The sequence below is a fragment of the Aspergillus aculeatus genome, assembly GCF_001890905.1.
Source record: "Aspergillus aculeatus ATCC 16872 unplaced genomic scaffold ASPACscaffold_22, whole genome shotgun sequence".
In the NCBI taxonomy this organism is placed as follows: domain Eukaryota; kingdom Fungi; phylum Ascomycota; class Eurotiomycetes; order Eurotiales; family Aspergillaceae; genus Aspergillus; species Aspergillus aculeatus.
In genome coordinates this window covers 254,553-269,022 of record NW_017962997.1, presented here as the reverse complement: position 1 = coordinate 269,022, position 14,470 = coordinate 254,553, and the positions used below count along the sequence as shown (strand labels likewise).

General features: G+C 51.1%; 4 protein-coding genes and 1 non-coding gene across 5 annotated transcripts; 2 read left to right on the top strand and 3 right to left on the bottom strand.

Moving 5' to 3' along the window:
* Positions 1 to 742: 742 nt before the first annotated feature.
* ASPACDRAFT_36816 (NAD(P)-dependent alcohol dehydrogenase) lies at positions 743 to 1,937 on the top strand (the record flags this gene model as incomplete). The annotated part of the gene is made up of 3 exons (XM_020200249.1): positions 743 to 919; positions 971 to 1,582; positions 1,641 to 1,937. 3 exons carry the CDS (start codon positions 743 to 745, stop codon positions 1,935 to 1,937), a joined length of 1,086 nt encoding a protein of 361 aa, XP_020051431.1.
* A 72-nt stretch (positions 1,938 to 2,009) lies between these two features.
* ASPACDRAFT_48195 (uncharacterized protein) lies at positions 2,010 to 2,846 on the bottom strand (the record flags this gene model as incomplete). The annotated part of the gene is made up of 2 exons (XM_020202083.1): positions 2,010 to 2,578; positions 2,639 to 2,846. 2 exons carry the CDS (start codon positions 2,844 to 2,846, stop codon positions 2,010 to 2,012), a joined length of 777 nt encoding a protein of 258 aa, XP_020051430.1.
* Positions 2,847 to 4,038: 1,192 nt separating this feature from the next.
* Positions 4,039 to 12,044, top strand: ASPACDRAFT_55425 (uncharacterized protein; the record flags this gene model as incomplete). Its single annotated transcript, XM_020202994.1, has 12 exons — positions 4,039 to 4,502; positions 4,619 to 5,132; positions 5,187 to 6,306; positions 6,356 to 8,538; positions 8,614 to 8,710; positions 8,767 to 8,792; positions 8,869 to 9,732; positions 9,786 to 10,067; positions 10,122 to 10,196; positions 10,246 to 10,586; positions 10,647 to 11,124; positions 11,178 to 12,044. The coding sequence occupies 12 exons, from the start codon at positions 4,039 to 4,041 to the stop codon at positions 12,042 to 12,044; spliced, it is 7,311 nt and encodes a 2,436-aa protein (XP_020051429.1).
* A 1,030-nt stretch (positions 12,045 to 13,074) lies between these two features.
* ASPACDRAFT_127593 (uncharacterized protein) lies at positions 13,075 to 13,597 on the bottom strand. Its single transcript, XM_020197040.1, has one exon. The coding sequence runs from the start codon at positions 13,475 to 13,477 to the stop codon at positions 13,082 to 13,084; it is 396 nt and encodes a 131-aa protein (XP_020051428.1). The 5' UTR covers positions 13,478 to 13,597; the 3' UTR covers positions 13,075 to 13,081.
* Positions 13,598 to 14,273: 676 nt separating this feature from the next.
* Positions 14,274 to 14,365, bottom strand: ASPACDRAFT_t306. Its single transcript has one exon. It is a non-coding gene; the product is annotated as a tRNA-Pro (tRNA).
* Positions 14,366 to 14,470: the final 105 nt, after the last annotated feature.

Here is a 14,470-nt window from a genome sequence, read left to right as displayed (position 1 = left end):
AGCAGAATTAGATTGCACCACTGCAGTGCAAATGTGGTGCCCTGACGGGGCCACCTACGAGGACTCGGTCGGGTGGCTGCGCGACCGTCAGCAGCTTATTATTCCTTAACTCCGTGGAGTGGGGCGTCAGCAAGTTGCAGTTTCAGATTACCGTCCAGAATACTGGACTAGCGTCTAAAACTGGAGGCAGGGCCGCGATTCCTTGGTTGATGGCAGTTATTTCTCTGGTACTGCTTCAGATCACTGCGGAAAGCGGACGCTCAATGTCCAATGACCGGTCTGTACCGAATATTGCCGGGCCCAACGGAATTTGCTCAGTTCGACTTTTTTGACGGGTGACGATGAGGCAAAACCAAAGGGCACTTGCTGACCATCTGTAAGCAGCGGACGCCCGTCTCCAACGGACTTAGCATTGGATGACCTGAATCATGGGTGTGCCTCGGTCCAGCCATGCCCCTGGTGCCACGATGTGGCTCCCGCCTTATCCACATTGCCTGGAAGCCTGGAAGCCGGTTGACGGTCGTTCTCAGCAGATCTTCGGAGACAATTTGGCCCCACCACATGGCAAAACGACGCAGACAGAAACAGCACCGCTTTTCTGCTGAATTTCTAAGCAGTTCCCTGGGTTGCCCCGACCGGGGTGGGAGGATGCAAATATAAATGCCAGCGAGGACCCGCGGGGAATCAACAGTCCAGACAATCAGACATTCGTCATATCACACATCTCATCGCATTATTCGCAATGGCTTCCACCGATTACAAGTTTGAGGGCTGGATGGGTCTCGAGCCCAAGGCCGCCGAGGGCAACATGGTCTGGCAGGAGTTCGAGCCCAAGCCCTGGGAGGAGACCGATATCGACATCAAGATCACCCACTGCGGTATCTGTGGTTCTGACATGCACACCTTGAGAAGCGGCTGGGTATGCTCTCAGACTAGATCAATTGGGGTTTTCGTCTGCTAACTTGTTTAGGGTCCCACCAACTACCCTTGCTGTGTCGGTCACGAGATCGTCGGTGTTGCCGTCCGCGTCGGCTCCAAGGTCGAGGGTGGCATCAAGGTCGGAGACCGTGTCGGTGTTGGTGCTCAGAGCGAGTCCTGCATGGGCCGCAACGGCGACTGTGAGGCTTGTGCCTCTGGTCTCGAGCAGTACTGCCCCAAGTCCATGGTCGGCACGTACAACGGCGTGTACGCCAATGGCGGCAAGTCGTATGGTGGATATGCCACCTACAACCGCGTTCCTTCCCGCTTCGCTGTCAAGATCCCCGATGCCATCCCCTCCGCCGTTGCTGCTCCCATGCTTTGCGGTGGTATCACCACTTACTCCCCCCTGAAGCACTTCGGCTGCGGCCCCGGCAAGCGCGTCGGTATCATCGGTGTCGGTGGTCTCGGTCACTTCGGTATCATGTTCGCCAAGGCCCTCGGTGCTGACAAGGTCGTCGCCATCTCCCGCAAGGGCAACAAGAGAGAGGACGCTCTGAAGCTCGGAGCTGATGCTTACATTGCTACCGACGAGGACTCCGAGTGGGCCCAGAAGAACTCCCGCTCCCTCGATTTGATCATCTCCACCGTTTCTTCCTCCAAGGTATGTCTCTTCGCATCCATCCCGCGCACCACTGTCGAGTAGATTCTGACCTTCGCAGATGCCCATCACCGACTACGTCCAGCTGCTCGACCGCGACGGTGCTTTCGTTCAGCTCGGTGTCCCCGAGGATGGTTCCCTCTCCATCCCCGCCCCTGCTCTGATCTTCAAGCGCGTCAAGTTCAGCGGCTCCCTCGTCGGCTCTCCCAGCGAGATCCGCGAGATGCTCCAGTTGGCCGCAGAGAAGAACGTCCGCACTTGGGTCGAGGAGCGTCCCATGAAGGATGCCAACACTGCCATCGTCGACATGGATGCTGGCAAGGCCAGATTCCGTTACGTTCTCTGCAACGAGCAGTAGATTGACGACTTCCATTGTTGTGTACATAGACCACCCATAGACTTAATGACTCGATGTGAATAGACATACCATTCATACACTATTTTCCTCAAAAGCGCGTACCGTAAACTGCACTCCGGCAATTGTGATAGTCTGTCCGGTTGTCCATCCCTGTGCGTCAGGAATGTCCTTCATCGATGGCAATTGCTGCACTTCCGCACCGACATTGTACTTGGTGCTCCATCCTTCAGTAGCATCCCACTCTTCCCGGAGGGCATTCACTTCCCCTCCATCCTTGACAACAGTAGCATCCGAACCAGGCGATCGAACATGTTTCTGAACCTGCCGGAGAGCGAGATACGTCCCCCACACCCGACCAATGAATGTCCGAGTCACAACGCCCTCCTCACCCTCCTTAAGATCAGAACCAGTCCGCGACTCCAAGACCCACGAAACCCCCCTCGACGGCCCCTCAGGCCCCCGCCGGAACTCCAACTCCCGCCACACCTCCTCATACTCGCAGACAGGTTTGCCGGGTAGATCCGCCCGAGGCATCGACCCTTTCTCCAGGTCGTCCCCGTTCGGGAGCGTGGAGAAAGTCCCACAGTCGACGTCATCGAAGGAGTTGCGTGAGTCCAGCTCGTGTGTGAATTGTACGCGGGCTGATAAGGGAGTCAGTCTCTTGTATTAAGGTGTAGGACAGATAGATTGCTACTGCATACTGGAATCAGTTGGATCCACGACGCGTTGACCAGCAATGGCCCAGTCAATGGTTGTGGTGGCTTGGTCGATGCGGAGGTCGACGTACCACCCCGCTACGGACATGACGATTGTGTTGGTGTTTTCGAAAGCGGGGGCCGGGGGCCAGCGCAGGGAGATCCGCGTGGAGAGGCGGCTTTGGGAGGGGATAGGGGCAGTGGTGGGTGACATTTTCGGAGACGTGAAAGCTGATGAGATGGAAAGGTGGTAAAAGGTTCCGTGAGGATCAGATCGAGGATTCCGTAGAGCGGTTGGTGAGGAAGAGAAGAGTACCTTGCTGGTGGGATGATTTATCCCCGCTTGCTGCAGCTCTCCGATAAGTCGGCAGTGATTAGTCCCTTTTTGACTTAGTGGATTCCGTTCTTGCGATTATCGTACCCGTGCAGAGGCGACCGTCAGCATTTACACGAAACTCCCTACGCGGACATTCAAATGTTAGACTAATGGTGATACCGATTATCAATTGAGCCTTTCATTGCACCCCTCCTCGAATGATACATGCACACATCGTACAACCGGGCCGGGGACCTGCAGCGCGCACAGCACGACTCGCTAACTATAAAAGTTGTCCGCGCAACGATAACAATGAAATGACGACCACCAATCGCTAGCAAAGCCATTTCATGTGATAACATTTGCGAACGGTGTCTACACATTTCCAAAAATCTTTGATAGAACACCTTGTTTTCCTCTCTTTCCGAGTGAAGCTGTAGAGCGACGGAGTACTTGCTGGACAGGCGACGATTCTTCAGTGTAAGGATTCATTTCTCGGAGCAGGTTGGCTTCTTATTGATCCGAGACATGCTAGTAACAATCTGAAAGAATTCACCGTGACTGATATCGAACTGCCATCCGCAGCATTTCACGATGAATGATTCCATCCGGGGGTACAATGGGTGCGAGGGTGGTACCGAGTCAGGCAGATCAGGGACGACTTCCAACAGTGTTTCAGCACCACGGGCTGTAGCCATCAGAAAATTACCTGTACAGGCTATACAACACATGTTGAAGTGACCGTGATTTTCCTCATGGCTTCAAACTGAGGTAATCGTTGTCCACTGAGCGTTTGCTCTTTCCTTCGCACCGCGAGAAGCCCGCCTCTGGAAAGTCGCATTTGCGATCGTTATCCTCGCCGCTAATCTGATCACTTGATTTAGACACAGAACACGTTCAGAAGGAGATAACAACGAATAGGGAAAGCCAAAAGAAATCAAAACAGCAACAAACACCAGACCCGAACATGGACTTCAATGATGATCACGGAAAAACATTGATTTCAAAGGCCACCGATGAAGATGATCATGATGAATTGGCCGATCGATCAAACTCTCCGTATCACTGCCCGCCAATAGCCATTGTGGGTATGGCTTTGCGGCTCCCTGGAGGTGTGCGAACTACTGATGAATTCTGGGATATGCTTATCAACAAAAAGACTGGTCATTGTGAAATCCCTGGAAACAGATTCTCGGTTGATGCTTTCTATAGCGAGACACGAACTCATTCTGTTAGAACCAAGCATGGATACTTCCTCCAAGAAGATCCTGCCGATTTTGATCCTGCTTTCTTCTCTGTCCCACTGCGTGAAGCTTCTCGAATGGACCCTCAGCAGCGAAAACTACTGGAAGTTGTGTGGGAGTGTTTGGAGAGCGCAGGAGAGACAAATTGGCGAGGCAAGAACATCGGCTGCTACGTCGGGGTCTTCGGTGGTGACTGGCTTAGTCTGGCGGACAGAGACCCACTGGCAACCGATCGATACTATGCAATTGAAACAGGAGATTTCGCCTTGTCAAACAGAATATCCTATGAGTACGATTTTTGCGGACCGAGGTATGACCCCACAGTTATTGCAATAAATGGATCCTAGGGACACCTCTCTTCTTTTATGTTTTGATTCATGTCCTGCTGTTCGCCGTAAATCTAGGGCTAATGAGAATGGACATCAGCATGACACTAGAAACAGGCTGTTCATCATCGATGACAGCATTACATGAGGCATGTCAAGCGCTATGTTCGGGACACTGCTCGGCGGCTATTGTCGCTGGAACAAATTTGATCCTGTCACCAACCATGATGACATCGATGTCGGAGAACCTGGTCATTTCACCGAGCGGAATGTGTCGCAGCTTCGATAATGCGGCTGATGGATACGGAAGGGGAGAAGCCGTGAACGCTATCTACATTAAAGCCTTGAGCGATGCTGTTAGAAACAATGATCCGATTCGAGCTGTGATTCGAGCGACAGCTACGAACAGTGACGGCAAAACACCGAATATCACTACTCCCGGTGTACATTCTCAACGAAAGCTTATAGAGACAACATACAGAAGAGCACGCATTGCTAACTTGTCAGATACCGGTTACTTTGAATGCCATGGCACGGGAACGCAGGTAGGCGATTCAGCCGAAGTCTCCGTTATCGCTCAATTATTTGGAAAGGACGGGGTTACAATAGGCTCGGTAAGTCCACTGACCTCAAATGAGAGGATAGAAAACCGATGCGATGAATTATAGGTCAAACCCAACGTAGGCCACTCAGAAGGGGCGTCCGGCATTACTAGCATTATCAAAAGTGTGCTGTCCTTGGAGAGAAGGGTTATCCCTCCAACCATTTGTCGGAGTCCAAATCGCGATATACCCTTCGAAGAAGGAAAGCTTCGTTTGCCCTCAGAACCAACACCCTGGCCCCAGAACTGCCAGGAAAGAATCAGTGTCAACTGTTTCGGGATTGGGGGATCAAATGTTCACGCAATAATTGACTCCTACTCCTCGACTGTCAAAGCTCGTGCCGACGAGACCACGCGAAACGAGAATAGAGCCGAACTTTTGGTGTTGTCAGCAAGGAACGAAGACAGCTTGCAGGCTCGCATAGCCAGTTTCACAGAGTTCGCAAACAGAAATACTGCGACACTTTCAGATCTTGCTTATACCCTTCGAGCCAGACGTGTACATTTGCCCAACCGGGCTTTTGTTATAGCACGTCCCAACGACTTGATCGATGCCTCTGCGTTTCAGATTTCTGAAGCGAAAGATCGCCTCGCCATTCTTACCTTTTCTGGACAAGGTGCTCATTGGCCTGGAATGGGAAAGGCTTTGATGAGTCGATTTGTAGATTTTCGGACTTCGATCGATGAGATGGACGGCATACTGCAGAGTCTCCCTGATGGGCCCGATTGGTCTTTAGCAGATGAGATAACTACTGAGACTAACTCTCGTATCCACGAAGCACAGATATCCCAACCATTATGCACTGCCTTTCAAATTGGCCTATACCACGTGCTAGCGAACCTTGGCTTGAAAGCCTTATACGTGGTAGGGCATTCTAGCGGAGAAATAGCTGCGGCGTATGTGGCAGGAGCAATCACAATGAGATGCGCCATCATATTGGCATATTACCGCGGGGTAGCTGCAAAGCTTGAGCAGGGCCGTGGATCTATGTTTGCTGTCAGTCTCAGCTCGCAAGAGATAGGCCCTTACCTGGGAGATGGTGTTGTCATTGCTTGCATCAATAGCCCGAAGAGTGTAACCCTTTCTGGCGACAAGGACGAACTGGAAAGGACCATCCAGTATATCAGGCAGCAAAAGCCCGAGACACTCTGTAAGATGCTGAAAATAGATGTGGCCTATCACTCCCGTGAGTATATTCCCCTAAAGCGTATTATCAGGTCCTGACCCAAATACAGATCACATGCTGCGCTGCGGCCGCTTTTATGAAGCTTTGATAGCACCACACATGGAGCACCCCTCAACGCATATGCTTCCTCTCGCGTCAAGCGTGACTTGCTCCATTATCGAGGACCCCGTTGAGCTGGGATCCTCCTACTGGCGTCGGAACTTGGAATCCCCGGTGGAATTTCAAGGTGCCATCGAAGCAATTTTGAAGAAGGAGCCACGATCGCAAGTGACTTTGGAAGTTGGTCCTCACTCTGTGTTGTCAGGCCCATTGAAGCAGATATGGAGAGATCAAGGGTCCGGTCAGAACCACGTTTATGTCCCAACTATCCTGCGCGGCAGTAAGGATGCAGAGATTCAACTCCTAGAGACTATCGGCCTTCTTCATTGCAACGGCGTACCCGTTAACTTCGGACTAACAGATTCCGAAGCAAATAAAAAGGTAGTCACAGGGTTGCCACTGTATCCTTGGGCACGGGGGAAAGCTCAATGGCAAGAGAGTCGTGTGGTACGCGACTGGAGGTTCCATGCGGCCATGCATCATGAGCTCCTGGGTTCTCGCGTGTCAGAGATGCCCGAGCTTGAGCCGACATGGAGAAACTTACTCTCTCTTTACAGTGTTCCTTGGATATGTGATCATGTTCTGCAAGGAAGTGTGGTTTTTCCGGCCGCAGGCTATATTGCAATGGCAGGGGAAGCGATACAGCAACTGTTTCCCGCAACAGAAGGTTTCGCAATTAGGAACCTCATCCTCAAGGCTCCCTGGGTATTGGAAGGGAGTGCAACCTTCGAGGTTATTACCAGCTTCAAACCCACCAAGTATTCCGACATGGAAGACTCAGAGTGGTATTCCATGTCCGTTATGGTCCACGACGGCATTTCATGGATCAAACACTGCCAAGGGCTGGTGAGACCGGAGTCAGCTGCGCGTCAACATGCCGAGCGACCACAGACTCACCCTCGTTTTGTCGAATTCGGAAGCTGGTATAATGCTCTGAACAAAAGAGGACTCAATTATGGCCCGCGGTTTCGAGGTCTCAGGGAAATATCAGCAGATCCACTTGCGCTCACTGCGGTAGCATCAATCGTGGATGATGCATCTGAACACGATAGCAGATATTTTGTTCACCCTACCGCCATAGACCACTGTCTACAACTACTGAGCGTCGCCCAGTCTAATGGGCTCATGCGTCGCTTGCCTGGACTGGCAATTCCGGCCTCTATAGGGGAGATCTACGTCACCCATGGGAATAAGCATATGAATGTTCATGCTGCAATCAACCCTAGTGTTTTTGAAAAGCGACTAGGGAACGTGAATCTGTGTGCAGACAGCCATGTGAGACTGTCATTGCAAAAGGTCTTCTTGTTCACCTTGGATGATGATGGTCTCGACAACGATCCTGCTGTTCCATTAGTCGCCCAGATGGAGTGGACGAAGGATATAGACTTCCTACCTTCTGATCAGTTGCTAATTGAGAGAGCTCCAATGTACTGTGGTGACATAGCAGCGAGAGTGGTACAGGCGATGGGCAAAATTGCCATTCTTTATATCCTGAATACCGCAGACATTGTGGGGTCCATCACCCCGTGTTCTGGCCATATGAAGAAATGGAAAGATCATATCACAAGCCAGGCTCGCAACGTTGCGGAAGGTAAAGAAATCATCTTCGCAGGGTCCCAGGACTGGGTGTCTATGGGAGCCGACAAGAGAAAAGACCTCATTCGTGAGACCTTGGAGGATATTAAGCCCGTACCACGAGAATGGACCGTCCTCCCCACAATGCTTCAGCGGGTCTATGAGAACTGTGAGCAGTTTTTGCTCGGTATAGTCTCTCCACTAGATGTCTTCTTCGAGGACAACATACTCGAAAGATATTATGCTGTCACCCCGCCACAACAGACGAAAGACTTCCTGTACTTGCTGGGCAAAACAAACCCTGGACTTCGTATTCTCGAAGTTGGGGCGGGAACTGGATGTGCCACTTCTGAAGCACTGAAATATCTCCAGACGCCGAATGGTGTTCGGCTCTTTTCGTCATACACGTTTACTGACATCACACCTGGCTTTTTTGCGACTGCTGCGGACAAGTTCAAGGACTATAGTGGCCTCAATTTCAGAACTCTCGATATCACCAAGTCACCCGCCGAGCAAGGATTTGAGCTACATAGCTTTGACCTGGTGATTGCATCTAACGTCTGTTTCTCCCCACTACGTTTCCTCCACGTGTACATCTCATTGCTCTGTTCTCACAACACAACGTCTGAACAGGCTTTGCATGTTACTCCAATACTTCAGACCTCATTGAAAAGCGTGCACGACCTCCTACGTCCAAATGGGCGCTTGTTGCTACATGAGCTTGACCCCAGTAAGAGATCGTGTTTGCCCATTGATACCCTTCAAGAATACTGACTGTCGCATAAGCAATCTGGATCATAGACTTTTTGATGGTATGTACTTGAGCTTGTTAAGCTCAAATGCGTGTTCCTGTGGAGCATCTCGGCTAACGATCATTCACTCGACCAGGGAGTATTTCCTGGATGGTGGCTCGGAGAAGAGACAGATAGACAACAGCGACCGTACGTATCACCTGGGAGATGGGATCTAGAGCTCAAGCAAGCGGGTTTCACCGGGAGTGAGGCTGCAGTTTACGACAATCAACGCCCATTCCACACGAACTTTACTATGTTATCAAGACCTTTAGAATGCAAAACAGTACAACGGGGCTCTGTTCATCTTCTGCGCAACGAGCCTGAGAGCATTTGGGCACAGGGCCTGCGTAGATGTCTTGTGCAGAGTGGCTACTGTGTGACATCTGGTAGCATGGGAGAAGAGTATCCTAATGGCGCCCTTGTTGTTTCTTTTCTCGATCATGATGAACCTTTCTTATACAATATCACAGATGGAGCCTTTGGGTTACTGCGAGACGTTGTCCAGAACATTGGTGGAGGTGCGATACTCTGGCTTACGCATCCGTCCCATTTGAGCTGCCCGGACCCTCGTTTCGGTCTCATACACGGCTTTGCACGCACCATGCAACAGGAGAACGATATATCGTTCACGATATTTGAGATTGATTGTTTCAACTTCAAAGCATACTCATATATTATGCGCTTGATCGAGAAGATGGGGCAGGCGAAACATCTCTCCTGCGCAAGCATTGACCAAGAGTATGCTCTGCACCAGGGCGACGTGTATGTCAGTCGCTGTCATTGGCCTGTAAAGGACACATCGACGTCCCCAACGGAGCAAAAGAGTAGCATGTGCAAGAAACTCGATATATCTGCATATGGCCTTTTGGATACACTGCATTGGTTTGATACGGCCAACCCCTCGCTAGGAGACGATGAAATCGAGGTTGACGTCCGTTACGTTGGATTGAATTTTAGGGTAATAGGCTCCTTACCAACTTACTACTTTTGTACCTGCTCATAGTTCTACAGGATCTGATGGTTGCCATGGGATTGGTTGGTGACCGCCGTAGTCTAGGATTCGAGGCGGTTGGTGTCGTCCACCAAATTGGGTCGCAAGTGCATGGGTTTCAGCCCGGAGACAGAATATGCTTCACTCAGAACGGGCTCTTTGCGACAAGAGCCGTGGCCAATCAAAGTTACTGCGTGAAAATACCAGATGCATTGGCCATGGAAGATGCATCCACTATGCTGTCAGTTTACGCCACTGCACTATACTCTTTCCTTCGCGTTGGGGCGCTTCAGGCTGGCCAGGTGCGTTGATTATGCTTAAAGATCACATAAAGATCATCACACTGAGAAATGCAGAGCGTTCTAATTCACTCGGCATGCGGGGGTGTCGGACAAGCAGCTATCCATGTTTGTCGAGCTTTGGGGGCAAAGGTGAAAGTGCGCACCTCACAACGGGCGATGCTACTAACAAGACATCTAGATTTATGCCACGGTCGGAAACGAAGAAAAGGTGCAATATCTGGTTGACCATTTCGATCTTAGCCGATCAAACATCTTCCACTCAAGAGACGAATCATTTGTGGGCGACCTGATGCGCGAGACGAATGGGCGCGGCGTTGACATCGTCCTCAACTCGTTGGCAGGAAAACTTCTTCATGCTTCATGGAGATGTGTTGCTCCATTCGGCAAGATGATCGAACTCGGAAAACGAGACTTTCTGACGAACGGCATTCTTGATATGGCACCATTCCTTGCAAATCGCGCTTTTGTGGGCGTAGATATGCTAGAGCTCGGTCAACAAGATCTAAACACGTGGGAATGGTGGGTGGCCATTGATCGATCTCTGGCTCCGTCGCATTCATTATGCTGACGAAGTTACAGGTTGACACAGCAATTCAAGGCTTGGTATGAAGAGGGTAAGATCAAACCCATTCATCCCATCAAAACTTTCGAGGCTGCAGAAGTCTCGAGTGCATTTCGGTATATACAGAAGGGTACCCATATCGGTAAGATCTTGGTCAAGATGCCCAGTTCGCCAGATGAGCTCCCATCTGCACCCGCTCCCTCGGCCTATAGCTTCACTCCCACTGTATCTTATCTATTGGTTGGTGGGCTTGGCGGGCTCGGTCGCTCTGTGTCAAATTGGATGGTTGAGCGAGGTGCTCGCGAGATTGTATATCTCTCTCCCTCCGCCGGCCAGTCAGAGAGCGATCGCCTCTTCGGTGATGAACTGAGTCTCCAGGGCTGTGAGGCTATATTCGTCCCCGGGAACGTGGCGGTGCTTGAAGACGTACAGAAGGCGGTTACGAGATGCACGAAGCCTTTGGCAGGAGTCATGCTCTTGTCTATGGTCCTACGGGTAGGTGGGCCCACCTAAGTTTAGATTATCAAACATCCTGATTGACCCTCTAGGATCAAACCTATTTCAAGATGAGCTACGAGGACTGGACCACATGCTTAGACCCGAAGGTGCAAGGGGCCTGGAACCTCCACCATGCTGTCCAGGATCAAGGCCTCGACTTTTTCGTCGTGTTCAGCTCTATCTCCGCAGTCAACGGCTTCACAGGCCAGGCCAATTATGCCGCTGCCAACTCATTCTTGTCGGCCTTCACAAAGTATCGTCGACAGCTCGGTCTAGCGTCGTCCATTCTCGATCTCGGCCCGGTTGAAGACGTGGGTACGCTCAGCACCAACGTGAAATATCTCCACACTCTGCGCCGTAACGGCATCCGCATGCTGCACGAGCAGGAAGTCCTCCAAGGCCTCGAAGTCGCGATCTGGCAATCTATCAACCACGATAATGATGTTGCGTGCCAGGGACTAATTTCAAACCCGGCCATCGTCGGCCTCGGCAGCACCAAGCCCATCACCGACTCAACTATCCGGACCACCTGGCGCCGAGAGGACCCGCGCTTTGCCCTGTACGCGAACATGGACCTGAAGGGGTCGCGGCATGAGATCGAGAACAACGAGCTGCGGACGATCGCGGACGCGATCCAGCGCGATCCCTCGCTGGCCGATGATCCGCGGACGAGAAAAATGATCATCCTCGAGATGGGCAGGATGATCCTTCCGCAGATCGTGTCGGACGACGAGGCCGCGCAGGCGCAGTGCGAGAGTATCAAGATCGATTCCCTTATGGCTATTGAAATCAAGGCGTGGGCGAGACGGGTGCTGACCTTGGATGTTAGTCTGGTTGAGATCGGCAAGGCGGCCACCGTGGGCGGGCTGGCGGTTCTGTGTCTTAAGCATATTAAGGCTCGGTACGAGAAGGGGTAGGTTGGTGGGTGATTGATATTGTGACTACTGTACTTATTCGTGGTGGGTTATTGGGGCTATGTTTGCACTTTCGGGTACTATTTTTGTTTGGTCGAGGGTGAACTATCAGATTGAGTCACGTTTTTTGTTTTTGTGAGTTGTGTGCTCTCGTTTTCTACTTCGTATCTTTGACAATATTACTTGGTCGGATAATAAGAAGCAAGGGTATGAGTACTAAGGCATAGACGGTCCTGAAAGTCTGTTGTTGGATAGAACAACTCGTCTAGAACGTGCATTCGGTCCTTAAGACTACGTTACCTATATGACTTTCTCCTTCACTGATCTGAAAGAAAGTATTATCGACATTTCAACAATAGGATTCGAAATTCGGAACGACGGATGAGCAGTTTGAAGCAACTAAAGCTATTCTTTCCCCAAACCCTGTGCACTCCTCAAAGCCCCCAGAAACTTCTCAGCCACCCGTTGTACCCGGATCTGCAAGAACCGCTCGGGGTCACCTTCTCCTAGACTCAAGCTCAAGGGACCTTTCACATCCTGCAGCCCTTCGGAGCGGCTACAGTCATAGACCCAATCCCGCGGGAAGGCCGTCAGCACCTGGAAGCCTGGAAGCAAAACTCAGGAAGACGGGGTGTACTGGCACTAAGCCGAAATGCCCCGGGGCCGAGTCCCGTCCCGTCTCAATGTCATACAGTCAAATCGGGAAAGGTGTAACATGTCCACCGTCACACACGTGCCTGCTGCTTCTATCTCGCTTCGATAAGTTTAGGTGAAGTCTCTGACGAGGGCAAAGACGCCTGAGCGTCATTCAGGCTACATGTCTCATGATACTGCTGTCATCACCCCGAACCAATTTGTTGACAGATATACCCGAGTCTATCGACCTTTGAAGCAAAAGAAGACAACAACGCAGGACACAGGATAACGAAACGCTTTGAAGAAAGAGGTGGGCAACATCCGCGTAGAGTCGAGCGTTCAGCACGCCTTCCTAGTCGCCTTGCTTGTCGTTAGAGGGGTGCCGTCATATGACGGCCCTTGATCTAGCGACAAGCAAGGCGACTAGGAGGTTTGATCACAAAGCTTGGGACATGCTTCGAGTAATGGCCGAGCATCCGAAAGAGTGTTGGTGATGAGTCTTGTAGGGTGTCGCTTTGAATATGGGACCACCTACTTACATAGGACACCATTTGCCTCGCCCTCGAGGTCATGACATTAACCCTTCTCTTGAACCGCAGGAATCCAGGTGTGCCGAAATTTTTGCATAGAGAAATGATGACACACTCGGCTTCGGTCCCCTGAGAGGCATCGACTGTGAGAACTCGGGGTCTTTTTTGCGCGTGGGAATAGCGGTTCGCGAGTTGATCCTTGATCTTCGCGATCTGCGCATTATATGGCGCCAGCACTAAAACATACACGTCTCTGTCTGAGAGCGTCATTGCCAGGTCCACTGCAACACGTGCTGCCTCTGTTGTATTGTATCAAGATAATGATGTTCTGTCTTTCATCGCCTTGCCGTCGGCTTCAAGGAATCCAATATCTTGTTTGATGAGCCAGCGATGCTGGCCCAGGCGGACGGTGATGGGTGAGGCAGCAATGTCCCAACCACTCCCCCCCCCCCATCTGCGGGGGAGGCTATAGCTCTCCACTTTACCGTCGTAGAATATCTTTGAAGTCGCGTCATGTATTGTTTTCTGGCTGCGATACTGGATGTTTAGGGTGCAGACTTTGTAATCTTTGTTAAGAGGTCTTTCGAACTGATACTTACTGGGCGGAGGTCCGGGAGATAGACGCGACCGAGCGACTGGGGGTGGTGATCGATTCGCTGTGCGCGATGGAGATGAGAAGCTGCATTAGGAGAAACTTGGGTCTCGATGTCTCCTTGCCACAGATTTCTAAGGCCAAGACTGTTGGGGGCCTGGTCGATATGGCCATTAAGCAACTTCAGGCGAAGTTGGCTGGCGGTACTGATGCAAAAAGCGAATAGGTAGTAGACAAACTACCTTCATTGGGATAGAGGCATTTGTTAAGGTGGGAAGCAAAGCGACGTGGTTCAGACTGACATAGTGAATTCTTGATAGCTTCTAGGATAATCGTCAAATTGATAGTGGGGCCATTCATCACTTTACTTCCTTCTTGGATGTAGTTGTCTTCTTCTGTCTGAGTGAGAGAGCTTCACGGAAGTTCAGCAAGAGTTGATTGAAAGTGACATAAAAAAGAAACGCAAAAAAGCAAGGCCCGAGCCGCGGATCGAACGCGGGACCTCTCGCAGATATGCTTGGGTTTGGAATCCCTAAGCGAGAATCATACCACTAGACCACCCGGGCTTGTCATGTGACTCGCAAACCTTTAAAACAACATGATGGCGTAGTAAAGTGAATGGGACTTACCGTCTGCTGCTCAATAATGTCGTGGTGATGTGCCGCAAATCG

Excerpts from the sequence above, each read along its gene's own strand:
- ASPACDRAFT_127593 (XM_020197040.1), bottom strand. The coding sequence starts at position 13,477 with ATGACGCTCTCAGACAGAGACGTGTATGTTTTAGTGCTGGCGCCATAT.